At 39.4% G+C, this 16,630-nt stretch overlaps 1 protein-coding gene across 1 annotated transcript; it reads right to left on the bottom strand.

Moving 5' to 3' along the window:
- Positions 1-4,420: 4,420 nt before the first annotated feature.
- slitrk5b (SLIT and NTRK-like family, member 5b) lies at positions 4,421-16,075 on the bottom strand. The gene is made up of 2 exons (XM_031869583.1): positions 15,825-16,075; positions 4,421-15,394 (listed from the first exon to the last, which is right to left on the bottom strand). Exon 2 carries the CDS (start codon positions 15,335-15,337, stop codon positions 12,734-12,736), a length of 2,604 nt encoding a protein of 867 aa, XP_031725443.1. The 5' UTR covers positions 15,338-15,394; positions 15,825-16,075; the 3' UTR covers positions 4,421-12,733.
- Positions 16,076-16,630: the final 555 nt, after the last annotated feature.

Raw genomic sequence — 16,630 nt, 5'->3', positions numbered from 1 at the left:
TGCACGGCCTACCCCTGAGCCATGAATTGAATGTGTCCACATCCCTTGCTTTTATGCACACGGAAACCATCTCCTGCGTAATGGGAGTACATATTTGAGTCTGTAATTAGACCTTAGTAACCCTGGCAGACACATTTAAAGTGATGGGTTAACTATTGCGTGACGATTAATTACATTATCTCGAACACTCAGCGATCAGGTAAACACAGCGACAGAGATGGACGCACAAGCAGCACACTGACACACACGCAGACACGCGCACACACACACACACACACACACACACACACACACACACACACACATTTGTAAAGGAATTCTGTCCTTACTACATCATATTATCAAGAGGCATGCACAGGAAGAGAGTTGGTGAAAGAGCTGGAGAAATTTAAAATCTTTCCAATGTTCCATTTGTAAATAATTGATGGATTTTACAGTACATTCACATTGCCTTGACATTGCATCAACATTGTGCTCTGCTGCACATTATTGTACAAAATTTCCCTTTTACGAGAAGATGGTTATTGTGACGGTGTATTGTAATGGTATTCATTTACAGGGTAGACTTAGTTCAATTAAATACGAGTAGTGCCTTTCTTTCCACCACATGACAAATAATGAATAATGGCTGTTTTGACAGAAGTGGTGTGCAATCATAATTGTTTTTCTGTGCTACAGTAGGTGCCAAAGTGCTGCTATCGGACTGAGAGGAACATTTTAAATGGGTGCTCAGCTACCAAAAAGCCAAAGCCCACGGTAAATAAGAGTGTCTACCAAAAGGGATGGGATGGATGTCAGAGCACACAACAAAAACATAGTCAGGAAGCTTCGCATACAAAAGAGAGATTGAAAAATAGGAGTGTCAAAAAAGAAGGTTGAGATCCCAGGAAAGCTGCCTTAAATGAAGGAATACAGTTCGATATGAAAGTAGGCTAAAGGGACAGAAAGCATATAATTAGTAAAGGATGAAATCTAATAATCATTTTAAAGCAAGTGTGTATAACATAAGAATTATGAAGTGATTTAACAAATGTAAAACTGATAATACTAATGTATGTGTATCTGAGTAAAGTGAAGTCTGTGTGTGTGTGGAAGGAGCTGATGTAAGCAGGGTGGGGGCCTTAAAGGCTGAGATCATAACAGATGTTGGGGTGTTGTCCGAGCACATACACAGGTGTAACCTGACGCACGCTCGAACATTGCAGCACACACACACATAATCAATGATGTCATGTTAATCACATGCCGAGTGAGGGAGTGTTGGGGAGGAGGGGGGAGAGAGAGCTCAGAGTGTTATAAAAAGAGAGACTTGCAAACAGCAAGACGGGATTCAACGCGGGATAGTCCTGGACTATTTTAAATTACCTGGAAAATTCCAGGAAAGCAGCCACAGTTCCAAAGCGGTTTTGTATTACACACACATATTGTTTTACATTCCCAGAAATAACAAACTAAAATCAATGACATTCTGTACGAAGGCAGGGCATTTCTTGTGTCTTTCTCCCTTACTGTACTGCTTATGCACCGCTCTAAGTGAGCACAGGTTGCTACAGCTGTCAAAACCACATATTTAATGGATTTGACTGTATGGCACACCAAAGTGGTTGACCTCATTTCTGAGGATTGATGCATTATGGGACCTTCTGATCAGAAAGAGCTTTTAATAATTTATCTCTTCGTGGCTTATTGCTTATCAACGTATCCTGCTGCTGATTAGACTCCATTCCTGCTTTAATCCGGACAATTTAATTATACAGGAGATGTCAGACTCCCAAGGACGCTCTTATTTCGAGTGTAGTAAATCCAAGTGTGAATATTTGATGTTGTCAACCTCCTGTGCCATAGAAATGTCTCCTGAGAGGGAGAGGAGGACATGTAATTTACATATACATGCATGACAAAATCCCATGTTCAAAATGTGATAATCTGATGTGAACCACACTAGACAGTCTAATGAAAAATGTAAACATGTACAGCTAATGCACAGGACATTTATGTTTTATTACACTGTCTGTCTGTAAATAAACAAAACCTGCAATCATCTCAGCAGGTGTTGTTGCTGTACGAGCATTTGGTTGATTAATGTAGTTAATATGCTTCTGTCCTGATAATAAAATTGTATGAGACGTTACAAGTGTAAGAAAGTATGCAAGTTGCTATAGCAACCAACCTTTTCCCCGCTTGACTGTTTTCCTGTGAGTGGATGTTGCTTTGATCTGGTAGCCAGTGGCTATAGGTGACGTGTTTAACTGCCTTAACACGTCAGTGGAAGAATCCTCCCGGTGGGTAAAAGAACCCATCAAGATCACAATCAACACTTTGATTAAAGGGGTGGAAACGTGGCGTAATCCGTTCGTACAAGTTTATCATCGTCTAGGAATCCATCGCTGTCTTTGAAAGGTCTGGAGTATTTCATTGCATGACATATAAGACACAAATCTAATTCTATTTTTTAAAATGTGTTTTGTTTTTCTTTCTTTGAAGGATTGCTTGAATTCAGAATTTTCGAATTAAAATAAACTATAAATATGCATGTAAACCACCAAACAAACTCAGGTATTTTCAAATATGCAGGATGTGTGATGAATTATTAACAGACATTGTGAAATCTAAAATAGTGGCTTTGAATAATTCATCTTACATTCTTATGAGTTTCATATTGTAAACCAGTGTGGAGATTGTTTTTTATCACTCATTGTTAAAGAATTATAGGTTTCAGCATCACTCTTAATGCTTAATGCTTATCCTTACCTTTAGCTTGCTAAGCAGAGGAGTCACATTTAGTATCAACCCAAAATAGCTCTGAGGAGGTTCCTCACAGTCGCAGAGCTCAGCTGCAGCAGGTGGCTGTCGTGTTACAAAATAAATGCAAATATATTTTTTCAAGCTTTCCAGAGGGGCCATTTAGGCCACCACGATGTTTCAACTATAGGCTATATGTAAATGGATTATTGTTTTGTAGGGTGATGGAATGTGTCGGGCCTGCAATCACCTGAGTTTGCTGTAGCTGATGCTGCAGACTGCAGCAGATGTGTTCAAGGTTCATCAGGGATTGTCAGTACTCTCTTCGGATGTGTTCTGAACCATTTTTTGTGCTAACCTCAGCTATATGACATTAGTGTTGTGTTCAGTAAAAGCACAGCACTTTTTTTGTTTTGTTAGTGAACTTAGATTTATGCCAGTACTTCATTCTTTATCCCTTCTTCTTTTTAAATATATTATGAAAATATTGGTTGCAAAGCATTTGTGGTGGCACGTTCTAGCATGACAACGACACAATCTTTTTTTGATCACAGGTAACAATATCATTCAGCATTTATATTGTTTAAATAATGCATGACAGAACAAGACTAAGTCATGCTTGCAGCTATGTGAGGCTGCTCTTGGGCACAGCAGTGTTGAAGCTAAATAAGGCCAACATGGCAACACTATGGCAATGCCAACATGCTGATGTTCAGCAGGTATAATGTTTAGCATTTTCACAATCTTAGTGTTATATTTAAGCACACGCACGTTTGCTAGTTTACAAAGCTTAATGCATCACACATTTTACTTAAAACCACAATTGTGAACCTCATGATGCCCCAAGAGGAAAAAGTCTGCAGATAATCAAAATCATTCATATTCACAGTCAAGAGACCATGAATGTCTGTATAAAATGTTGTGCCAATCCGTCAAGTAGATGCTGATATGTTTTACTGGACAAGTGAAAGGTTTGAAGTTCCAGTCCCGTTGCAGGATCAGTCAGGGAATCACCAATGTAATTGATTTGTCTGTATAAAATGTATGTAACAACACATGCAGTCGTTGCTGAGATATTTCAGTCTTGACCTAAGTGCTGGACTGAAGGACCATCAGAAAGACATTGCTGCCACAAGCATAGCAGAAAATGGGGGTGTGTTAACAGTCTTAAATTGAATAGCTGTCTTAAAATGTATTGGCTCAGACGCACAAAAGATTTGAACTCAAAGGAACGACATTAAGACAGTCAGAGTCAAGTTCTCGTTTACTGAGTTCCAAAAGCGGAGAAGGGTCAAAAGCAAATCTATCAATGATTCAATTCGATTTGAAAGTCCACCGTCAAATGTATCGGGTATCTGTAGACATTCAAGTGTATTACCTGTTAAAATATTTGTAAAAGATTATCTGCTAGATATTTCCAGTTGACTATTATCAAATGTTCAACAAATAATTGCTTAATGTCAGTACGTTCATTGACTTTCAAGTACTCCTGCATAATTGTCATTCACAGGGCTGTTGGTATATTACTAATATAAGGTTTAGCGAGATACTGTATACGGTTTTAAGAGACTGTGGCGTTTAAAATAACTTTTTACTCTTAAAAGAATATATATATATATATATATATATATATATATATATATATATATATTTTACCATGACATCTTTCAAATAATTCAAAGGCATATGTTATTGTTTGTTGAAAAGCAAAAACAATCCTTGTCAAAACTGTTGAAGTCTTTAAGCGGTTGGCTGGACACATTTGACATGTCTTTTGGGAAATCTGGGAAATCTTGTCAGTTAACCAACAATAGCCTGTCAATTATCCAGTCAACAGTGAAGAGCTGAAGTAGTGTCTTACATAAATTGCTATGAGCTTCCTCAGTATTACCAGAGCTGACACATGCTAGCAGGTCTTCTCAGTCTTTTGGCTTGTGAGGAATTGTGTAGTTGCACAATACTTAACACGAGGAAGAACTTGAAAGAACTGTTTTGATGCACTTGCCACCAGCTCGCAGTACGCGGCCTTCAGCAAATAATGCTTTCCAGTGTAGTTAATGAGGAGATATATGGATGGTCAAATGCTGAGGCATAGAGTTACCACTCTTTGAAGTGCTGCTTTCTAAATTTTAATGATATTCATGACCTATTTGCTACTTCACTTTATGTAAATTCATGATGGCCTCGTTGCCCTAATGCATTCATGGAGAAGATGCTTTTGGCACAACAATAATATAATGAATAAGGAAGTGTATGCATAAACTTTGTAACGAGAACCAAGAATGTGGTTTTAACACTGCGATCGCAGTTCTTTTGGACATCTGAACAATTGTAAAAATGAAAGTCAAAGTCAGGATCTCATTATATTATAACAACAAATAAAGCTGAGTGAAGACATTTGTTTGACAGCTTGTATGTGGCAGTGCTCCCTGGGGTTCAAAAGATGGTTACTCAACACCCCCACCTTGCCATCTGTCTGGATTCATTGTAGCTTGTTGTAAATCCCACAAGGATACTCACTGCAAAGAGAGACAGAAACACGGAAAAGTGCTTTCAGGAACCACTGCGCACCCTCAGCTTGTCACGAGAACTGAGTATAAAATAAGAGTCTTGCTATGCCTTGAACTATATACTGCTTAAAAAGTTATCCTCAAGTTTAAATATAATCGTGTCTGAGTTGCCACCAACTAAGTAGAGAGAAAAGTTGTTCTACTGGTGTTTGTAGACAATGCTGTGTACAATACAAATATTTCTCTCTGGGTATCTGAGATGCACTGAACCTGGTGGTTATACAAAAGTAGGATGATCAATGAAACTGCAGTCACACTTAGGTTTATAGACAAGTAAGACAAATACAAAAACAGAAGAGTAACTAAAAGGTATTACAATGTTTTCTATGAGTGAGCTTTAGGAGAACGCTGATTTAAGTGGACAGTCACCTGTGCCTGACATGTCGGGGTTTATGTTGTAGTTTGATAAGCCATGTCCTCTGCGCTTAATTACAGAACAAAATGCAGAAAGCATGTGTGGTGACGAGGGTCCCTGTAGGTTCCCCTGTCACCCTAAATGTCTGTTCTGCTGCAGTGTCCTTGAGCAAAGGTACCAAATCCTTATCAGCTGAGTAGGTGTCGCATCATTTGTCTGACACTGTGCCACAGTGCAAATAAAGCATTTTCCAAATGTAGTATGGCTTTCACTCATGTTGCCTAAGAGCTTAAGTTATATTCAAACATGGCAAGACTGTTAAGAATTTATTCATTTTCTCCCAATCTTTAAAAGAAAAAAATATATATTTCAGATTGACACATATGTGGAGTGAATTTATGAAAATGAATTCGGTTTCGTACAGCAAAGGTGCTGCACCCTTACAAACCATTTCACTTTTCAACACACATCCACAGCTACATGTACTGTAACTCTGAGCACAGTGGTGGAAGGAGAGGCTTGGGTGACGGCTGGTATACTTGCTGCAACGAGCTCAACTCCATTTAGAGGGTTATGATCAACACAGCACTGCAGATCAAGTCTTTCAGTTATATGCAATATACAAGAAGCATTTATTTAGAAATCCAATGATAATTTTGACAATTATCAAGTTAAAGAAATGGCTCAGAAATCATCAAATTACATATTTTCTTAAAATTCTGCAGTATAGTGCACCCTTACACTTTGTACATTACATCTATTTCTATGCTTCGCTGGCATCACATCCACTCACCATTCATCGGAGATAAACCACAACTAGTACAACTACGGATTTAATATCAACCTATTAGAGAAAATGTGGGACTGATGTTACATGAACTCAGTACGATAATTTGTCTTTCCTTATAAGTATGCCCTTCACAAACTCAATGGGAAATACGTTACAGGGATGCGCACCGTAACAAGAAACGTTTAATCAGATTAAATGCTACTTGTCAAAACAAACTGAACATTTGAACATTTGAAGACGAGCGGTTAGTTGGCTTGCTCCAGCTGTCGGTTTGGTTTTTTGAGATGGCCGGGAAAGAGAAGAAAGAAATATGCAACAGTGCAGCAATAGCTGCATTTAAATCCATGCTGTCACAGTACATGAGCAATCTGTAATAGTCATACTTGATTCAAAAGCTTCACAGCCAAGTCACATTTATGTTGGTGTGTGGAATTTTTACACTTCTAAGAAAATATTGTATGAAATAATGCAGCATATGACTATAAATTGTTTTAGCTATATGTGTTTAAGGCACAGTGTGATTGCATTAGAATAATCTTACATTCTGAACTTAAATGTAAAAACGGTTTTGTTCAAATGGTCAGTTGCCATTGCTTCTGAAGAAAAGCATGCCCCTCTTACTGTCTCTGATCTTGAGTACACCATTATTGTTCTGGCAGGGCTTGTTTTTTTTTATTGTGAGATTTGTGTCTCTCCCTCTCTCGATTGAAGGAGGAAACACAAACAGGGCCCTTTCAGGTCACATCTTTTTCAAATCAGGAGGAGACACTGCCACAGTGGATCACCCTGGTCTGCCGCATTTATAAATAAACTTGCCGTGAGACAAGAAACAGATTTAGTGCTGCGGTGTAAAGTCACACATAATCACAAATGGGGTAGTCCATCGAGGCCTGTTTGTTGGCACTATAAATTACAGGATAAAGCGGGCCAGTCTGTTATAGCAGTTATATTGACACTTCAGGCCAAGATACAGAGAAGGACATGCCCTTGATGTGCTGAAGAGCCATAAGGAAAATGGGCTGATAAAAAGTGGATGGATATCAGGCTTGGAGAGAGGTTAATGCGAGATGAGAGACTCTGCAGGGCAGCATACGAGCTGCACAGTGTGCTGCTAACTGAAGGAGGGACAACATTTTATTCAGAGTGGATCATTTTGAATCGGGGGAATATTAACAATTGTCTGAATACTGGCAGGAAATCTCAAAGAATGGTATCATGCATACAGCCAGTCTAATACAGAGCACTCAATAGCTTTGAAAGCCTCTTATAAACATCAATTCACTGTATTCACAACACAACATTTTATTTCACCTTGCGCCAAAGATTTTCTTTTTCTCTTGGTGTGAAATATCATTCTCATGTTTAGTGTATAGTACCATAAATGGGAGGATGAAGAGGGATTTTGTCACTTTGGCAGTCATAAGCCTGGATAAGCCCTCATAAATATTACTGTGTCTCACACATACTATTTCCAGTTGTTGAGAATATACTAGGAAAGTTTCGCACATCCCGAATCCAAATCCCCCTCCCTGGGTTTTGTAAATACTGCTCTAAACTCAACAGCATGGAATTTCTCTTCAAATCAATCTAACACGATGGACCTTACCCTGACATACAGTATGAACAAGCACACTGGACACTGATAAATGTCAGTTTATGTTCAAACTGTAATTCATAAATTATTACTCAAGCCCTTTACTTTGCTGGAGAGTTGTATGAGGGATTTTGAAACAAAAACCTTGAAGACGAAAAAAGAGGAAAAAGGTATTGCCACACTGGTTGGCTGAAGTCCTTGAGGCAAGCATGAATACACTCTGAGTCAATAAGTTATGCACACACACACACACACACACACACACACACAAACACACATGCACAGTGAGAGAGAGAGAGACGGAGCATTGCCGCACATGGAAACAGAAGACTAAAGAAGCTCCAGGGACAGAAACACAGTCTGAGACTAACAACTGGAAGACATACATATGTTGCCAGATGTGAGATTCCGCTATGAAAGAAATAGAGACATATCAAGGAGGTCTTGAGTCAGTGGTATATCCACTGTGTTTGCTCGCCTGGTTTAAGCTATAGTAAAGGCTCTTCCTTTGGTGAATGCTTACAGTCATATGCTGTCTTCACACTGCCTGACACATCTCTTCAAGCTTACATAATGTAGATCTGCCCTAATTTCCCTCTCCCTAGCTGAATTGGGGTCTTCAAGCAGCTAAGCAACATAACACCATCAATCTGACAAACACCGAGTCAAAAGGTGATCCAGCCTGGTTTGTTGTCTTATTAATATGGTCATTTTTTCTGACAGATCCTGTCAGTCACACCAAAATGCAACGCAGGGCAATGTATTTCATGCCAGCTTTAGTCTTTCAATGTGTAGGATTCAAAGACATGCAAGAAAGAGTAATAGCATAAATATCAGGGCTGAGTTACAAATTAGTTGACAGTTGTCAGTGTAGTACATCAAATTGTTTTTCTGTGTCAGGTAATTGGATGTTTCCATGGATACTGTTATGTCTGCAAAGGATATTTCTCTGCAAGTGTCTGCGTGCACACAGATGTGTTCATGATGCACAGTTACAGTAAGGTCACTTATTTACTTTATTCACAATTGACACAACAAATACATCCTCTGTTGCCATGAGATGCTCAAGAACAAACATTTTTAATTCAGTAGTGTAGAAGAAACTCATATTTGGTAAAAGTCAATGTTGTAATACAGCCCTAGGCCTGTTCTGCTACTATTTGTGCAGCTGTTGTGACGCTTTAGGCATCAGATAATCATTTCATTTATACATGAGAGAATTGATCATTTGAGTTGTTAGTCAAAATGTCTTTGGGTGGTACTGAGGCGCCACACAGTACTAACTATGCCATCTCAATGTTTATTATGCAACACAGCCCTTTTCTTTATTTCCCATTTGTCTAGTTGAAACTATGACAATGGCTTGATCTGAACATTTGAATTGGATATTGTAATTTTAGTAATGTTTTAAAAAATACCAATGGGATTTTGTGCAGCATTTTCAAAAACGGTCCTCCCTGTGCACTATGACATTTACTTCACACACCATGGTTGAGAAGGTGAAGGGAACACAGAAACAAGGGTATACCAAATGAATGCAAATCTTTTATTCATCAGCTAACAACTAAAGACACAGCACATTGTAGATATATTTACCCCACGTATTCCTAGTTGTACTGTGTGTCTGCAATAAGAGACCAGGTTTTTGCTTTTCAGAGTCAATGCAAGTTTGCATGGAAATGCTGATGAAGTGTTCTATTTACAAATCAGAGGTTGACATAAAAAAAACACAATTTCATGAAAACAAAACAAAGAGAAGCAAACATAACATTTCTGAATAAGAATAAGACACTAAATGGATCTCTTCTTCTTTGCAAATATAACGTTTGCATACGTACACAGGACAGTCACATTTCAATTTAACATATTTTTGCGTTATCAGTATTTGTAGTTTCACATGTGACAAATATCGGCATTTGGTCATCGATTACAAAAAGCAGAAAGAGCAAAACATATTACAAATGTCTGTTATATACAGTGTTCCGTTACACATTTGTTTTTGCAAGATTCTCACAAATTGAAAGAAACATCATGACAAATAAAATGTTTAAAGTTTTTTGTGGATTTTCCTCCAAATACTCTGCCAAACGATAACATTTCTGTCAAAATCTACTACACATTCAAAAAATAACTATTATTTTGAGAACTGAAACAACGAACTGAATGGCGGCCACTGCTCACAATACAAACATGTGTTGATCTGTCTGTGCAGGTTTACAGTGTTTTCACCACAAAACGTCACAGCAATATATTAATAAAAACAAATCCTACATGTGACAAAGTACAACCCTGTGCAGGTTTACATCATGCAGCACTGTGTAGATTCCATGTCATTGGTTCTGATGCATTTCCAAAGAGCAGACACAGGTCAAGTGACAAAATAATCACAAAAAGATTCTGAAGAAGTGAAAGGCAACCAACCAAGACTGTATACTTGATAAACAGCATGACTAATGCTGCAGTGTAATGCATGGTGACATGCCGACAGGGTCCAGATACACCATGTCCTCTAATTAGCTGAGTTAAGATGACAGGTCCAGTGCATAATACTGCTTATGATGTGCATTTACTCTGTGTAATAAACTCTCAGGGAAAGCCAGATTTCTGGGCTTATACTATTGACCCAGAAATTAGTTCGACTGCATAATGACTGGATGATGTGCTTAGATTCCTTTGTGCTTTTCTATCTATAAAGCTCCTGCAAACCTTTACGCATTTGTTACACACATTTGTTGCACTTTCCATCAATCCTCTCCTTAAAAAGAGAGTAAAGGAGACTGCTTTGGCAGTCAAATCGCCAGATTGTATGCGACCCTTCACCAAACAGATGAAAACAAACAATGCCAAATCATGAGTGGGTGTTTTTCTTTGTGAAGTAATACACAAAAGTCCTATCAGTATTCCCCTAAAATACATGTAATTAAAGATAAATAAAGTTTTAGAAAAAATGAATTATCCGAAAAGTGGTACAAGAGTATCTTTTGAATATGCATGAGTTTTAAATTTTAAATAAACATTTATGGGATGTGATAATATTATTAAATATCACATTTATGAGTGTTGGCTGGTGGCTGAGAGGATGAGCTGGTGGCATTTTATACAGATTGCCTACGTATTCTCTACATCTATGCATAGCGCAAGACTTTTTAACATGTGGTACTTTTATGTATACAGTTATCAATCCTACTTCTATGGCTATTTTGCACGTGTTACCATATTGTGCATTTCAGAAAGTGACATCATTGGTGACCTGTAGAAGCCAATAGTGCATTTTTAAGAAAAGAAAAAAAGAATGAAAAGAAATATTTGTTTGTATAAAAATATGCAGTCATTTAAAATATGTTTTGTACGGGCCCGAGGCCGACAGATGTGACTGAAATTCATCTGAATGTCAAACAGAAGTTTGTGGAGATATATTAGACTCTAACTGTATTGCAAATCTACTCAAATGCATTGCAACTGGAAGATACTTTTTATGTACGCAGACACATAATAAAGAAAAAAGGTTGTAAGGGTACAATAAAACACAGGAATGTGCTTTGACGTACTCCTGAGTGTCAAACTTTGGATATATTACGAGCTGCTTTTTGTGTGAAGGGCTTTAATTCTGGTACAAATAAATTTAGAAACTCAATCAATTTTTACCAAGTGTGTTTCCAAGCTGTATGTATATGTAAATGCATATTTGTGAAATATGATAAAGACCTTTAGAGCTTTCAGTTACAATTCATCTGAATACTGCTGTGACTATAATCTTTTAGTTACAATGTTTCTGAGTGAAGTTACAATACATTGATATTTAACTCAATACAATTGCAACATGTCACACATAATAAACATAATAGAGCTGGGGAGGCTCTGAGGGAATACCACCGATTAGATCTGTTCAGTATATTTTTAGGATATATTAATATACTCCCCCCAAATCTGCAAACAAGAAAGCACAGATTCACTGGCCTCATAATCTGTAATTTGAGATATTACATTGGAATTTGGTTTATGATCTCATGCATTTAATATTATTATCCCAGAGCCGTGCATACTGGAGGAAAAACTGCCTCCGTACCGTGTCTAACTCCATTTTTCACAGGAGCACAATTTCCTAACTCTTGTGACTATTGTCAACACCTGAACGCAGGTCAAATGAACACATGAATCTACTTACAGCATGAATTTGATTTCATCTCATGTGTGAGTTTAGTCTTGAATAACTTTGACAGAACTGGGAGCTATGCATATAATTGAGACAAAAACCTGGTTTATTTGGGGACAACAACATATCATCTGCACACATTAACACTCATGAAATGTAGCTAATTTGAGAGTGTAAACTCAGTCTCACATATTTGTCGATGAAACAGCTCCAGGATGTATTTTATGTAGGGATGAGTCATGAGAGCCCCAAATTACTGGTTGCTTGGTCATATTAACAAATTTAAACCAAACTGTTAGACACCATGGGGTAAAGGGATAAGTGCTACTTTAAAACGAGTAGCGCTCCCTTTTATTAGTCAATCCTGTGACACATGATTCCCAGAAATGCATACTGTAGCTCACAATCCATTGTACTAATAAAGGTGATAAAATAGTGCTGCCTGTTTTTCTAAACATGGTCTGATTCCTGATAAAAACGAATACATCGCATCAATGCATCCGCTTTGACCGTCCACGGGTCAAGTCTCTTAAAACTGTGTAAATGTTGTTCGTTTTTCAAGAACCTCAAGGTAATCGGGATCAATATGAAGCTTTGCTTTTAGTTCCCAGTACTCACTCCTGTTGGGCTCCACATATACAGTACTTGGTGATGCACAATAAAGGATTGTCTGTTGTATTCTATCTGGGTGCATGTATTGATGCCTGGCATCGAAGTCTGAGGCATACTGACTTGATGAATGCGCCGCATGCCTGCATGGTAACGTATTGCTGTAGCATGTGTGCTTGTCGGGCTCGAGTACCTCTCTATAGTAACACTGGTCATCTTGCTGAGGGGTGGAGGGCTTGTTAAGAGGCTCTGGAGTGGTGACACTGTATTCCGAGCTTATAACATTACTGGCTGCCTCTTCATCCGAGTTACCCAGAAAAGCGCCGCTCAACTCGTCAAAGTCTCTAAATCCATCCACTGATTTGCTGTCCGTCGGGGTTTGGGCAGTGGTTCTGCATGCTGTGTCTGTGGGAGGTGGGATGTACTCGTATACATGTCCAGCAGATGTTCTGACTTTAGGATTGGAACCCTTTTTGTAAAGGCCATATTCCACATTGAGAGAGCTAATGCAAGCATTCATGGAGTTATTATGCTCGTTTTGATACTTTTGATGTCGCTTTTTCATTACCACGAACAATCCTGCAGCCACAAACACAGACACAATGAAGATGAGGAGAAGGGCAAGAATCATCACAGATAGAGGAATGGCGCTGTATTGTGCGTCAGAGTCCAAGGATGTTTCTATGGTGATAGTGCTGCCAGGGAAAGACTCTTCAGAGGGTGGGATCATGGAGGCAAGGATATCAGAGTTATTAGGGCAAAAATTAGTTGTCTTAATGTATCTCATATCCTCCCCAGCAAGCTTTTTGGGTGAACCACAAATGACATTATTTACAACTGTGCCTGTGCTAAGCTGCTCCAGCCACATCTTTAACTCCAGTATGCTACAAGAGCAATCCCAGGGATTCTCAAACAAATCGACTTGCACCAGCGCTGTAAGCTGATCTAGCACGCCGCTGACCGGAAGATATCGCAAATGGTTGTTGCGAAGATTTAGCCTGGCCAATGTCAGGCTATTAAATGTTCCCACGGGTAAAGTTTTCAAGAGGTTATTGTTCAGAAAAAGAAGCTGAAGTTTGGGTACGTGCTGAAAGGTGTCAGAACCGACCTCTTTAATGATGTTGTATTCTAAATATAAGAACTGTAGAGTCTCCAGTCCATAAAACATGTCAGCTGTTAGATGGTCAATCAAATTCCCATTAAGGTATAGTCTCCTTAGATGTATCAAATCGCCAAAAGCTCGGTCATGTATGCGAGATACTCGATTGTTACCGAGATGAAGCAAATCCAACGCAGTCGCTTCGATAAAATCGGATCGACGCACCACTGGGATATAATTCCCTGTTAGATACATCTTTTTGGGATTGTAAGGTTTGGGATTTAAGTCAGAGATATGTTCAATCTTTCGCTCCTGGCAGTTCACATTCAGGCCGAGGTCTGAAATTTGAAGGTTGCAGGTGCAGGCAGTTGGGCAATCTAAAGGCACGGGGGACTTGGTCTGATATGAAATAATTTGCCCATAATTTTGTGGTTTATTTGATGGGGTGCGAGGAGTGGGCCTTGATTTCAATTTGCCTGACTGGCGAGGTCCCTTAGTGGGTCTTGATGAGGACTGAGCAATCCCAGATGAGGTGAAGGAGGCTGTGACAAGAGCTGGTATGGTCCTATGGTATGCATCGGTGCTCAAATGTGGCAGGGGTGGCATCTCATATTCAGCAATGGCTCTCCTTGGGCACAACTCCTGTTTTGAAACCTCATCAAGATCTCTCCCATGAAGTCGGAAAGGGAACTCACATACAACATCGCCGACTAAAGCCGCGTATGATATGCTCTCGAGCCAGGTTTTAAGCGCAATCAGCTCACACGAACAGTTCCAAGGGTTCTCCTCCAGCTGTAACTCCACCACACTGTTCATGTGCTCCAGCAGACCTGAGTAGGGAAGCACTTTGAGCTGATTCCCCCTTAAATCCAGATGAGTCAATGGTACATACTGGAAAATGCTCACCGGCAGACTAGATATTAAGTTGTCATTGAGAATCAGGACCTCCAGATTTCGAAGTCTGCTCAAGGCATTAGGGGCCACATGAGTTATATAATTATAATCAAATTGTAGATATTCCAGACTTTCAAGGCCAAAGAATAACTCTTCCTTCAAGACATCAATTTTGTTATTGTTGAGATGCAATCGTTTTAATCCCTGAAGTCCATTAAAAGCTCCTGCTTCAACCTCAGATATGTCATTATTTCCCAGGTGTAATATTGTAAGTCCTTTGTACTCAAGAAAATCATTGGCAGATAGCTTTTTCAAAAGATTCCCTGTAAGCAGCAGATGATACTGGGAGAAGTACACTGGACTTATGTCTGAGAGACTTACAACTCCTCTGTTTTCACAGCTCACTGTGAGTATCCCTTCTCTCTCCTCACAGGCACACATTCTTTGGCATATTTCTCCATAACTGCCCAACATCTCAACAGTACACACTGTTATTGCACTTAGCAAAACATATGAAATCCAAAGATGCATTTTCCTGCAAAAATGTTGGCCGAGCTCACAGTCCCGCTAAGGTATCTTCAATGTCATCTAGAAATAAAAGACATATACATGGTGATGTAAATCAGGCAGACTGCAATGAAAGCAACTTCCACACAACAAGCTGTAGCCTGCATGAGTCAAAGGTTCATTTGCTGTTACCCAGGGGTAACTTCTATCTTTGTGGCTGCTGATTTTAACATGGCTCAAACAAAGCAGGATAGAAAGCAACTCCTTCAAGCTATGTAAATAACAAAGAAGCAAGGTCAAAGCAAGAGATGAGCGCAAAACAATGGTCTAAATCCGCTGTGAGGGGAAGCCGCATCGCATTTGCTTATTATCAACATGCAATTAAATGCTGGTTTGAATTTAAAGACATGTAAATTAAAGGTTAGCTGAGATTCTGCATCATAGTGCACGCCTTGTTAGACACAATAAAACCAGCATAATTTCTGTTTTAAATCGTGATGGAAATACATACCTCACGCACGCTGATGAAGATGTAGGCTCGTTTGGGTATTTCAGCGCGTCTTTTATTTTTAATCCGTCAAAACGAAAGAGGAAACGGGATCTAATCAGTGCGAGTGCGTTCGTCGCCTCAAATGCACCGGGGAGGATGAAAGAAACGCTGATCGACCATAACTGCCAAATGCTTCTCTCTTACCACGCGGTGCCGGAGGAGACACAGCTATGCTCGGTAACAAAGTTGCTTATTCGCCCTCTTTCACTCTCTCTCCCTCTCGCTCTCTCTCTCTCTCTCTCTCTCTCTCTCTCTCTCTCTCTCTCTCTCTCTCTCCGCGAACGCTCACGCACGCAAGTACGCGCGCTGACTCTGTGGTCGGGAGGATGTCAAGTCATTTCAAGCACAAAGAATCAGCTCAGTGGAGCATCGAGATATATCCCCCCAAAAGATGTTGACCTACCTACAGAAAAGATGTCCCAAAAAATATCAATAATTTACCGGGGCACGCGCGGTTTAAACGGTTATTCATCCTGGAAACCAAACTGTCACCAGATTGTCAAATTGCATCAGTTGTTCATAATCTGTCAATCATGTAATGTTAGGACGCCTGGTGGTGAAAAACAAAGAAGATATTGTTCTTTATTTAACGGAATTGATTAGGCCCCCATATTTCCACTGGCAGATCAGTTTATTTACATCCCAGCTGCTATTTTTGGAAATCTCACCTCAGTCACAGTGCTTAAGGTGCCCTGCAGGTGCCCATATCACTTCTGCCAGTCAGAGGGCAGGTGCTGTCACACGGATCCCATTTTAGCTCTTATTGT

The sequence above is a fragment of the Anarrhichthys ocellatus genome, unplaced genomic scaffold, assembly GCF_004355925.1.
Source record: "Anarrhichthys ocellatus isolate YVR2014 unplaced genomic scaffold, GSC_Weel_1.0 scaffold47, whole genome shotgun sequence".
NCBI lineage: Eukaryota > Metazoa > Chordata > Actinopteri > Perciformes > Anarhichadidae > Anarrhichthys > Anarrhichthys ocellatus.
This window is presented reverse-complemented; position numbering and strand designations above follow the sequence as displayed.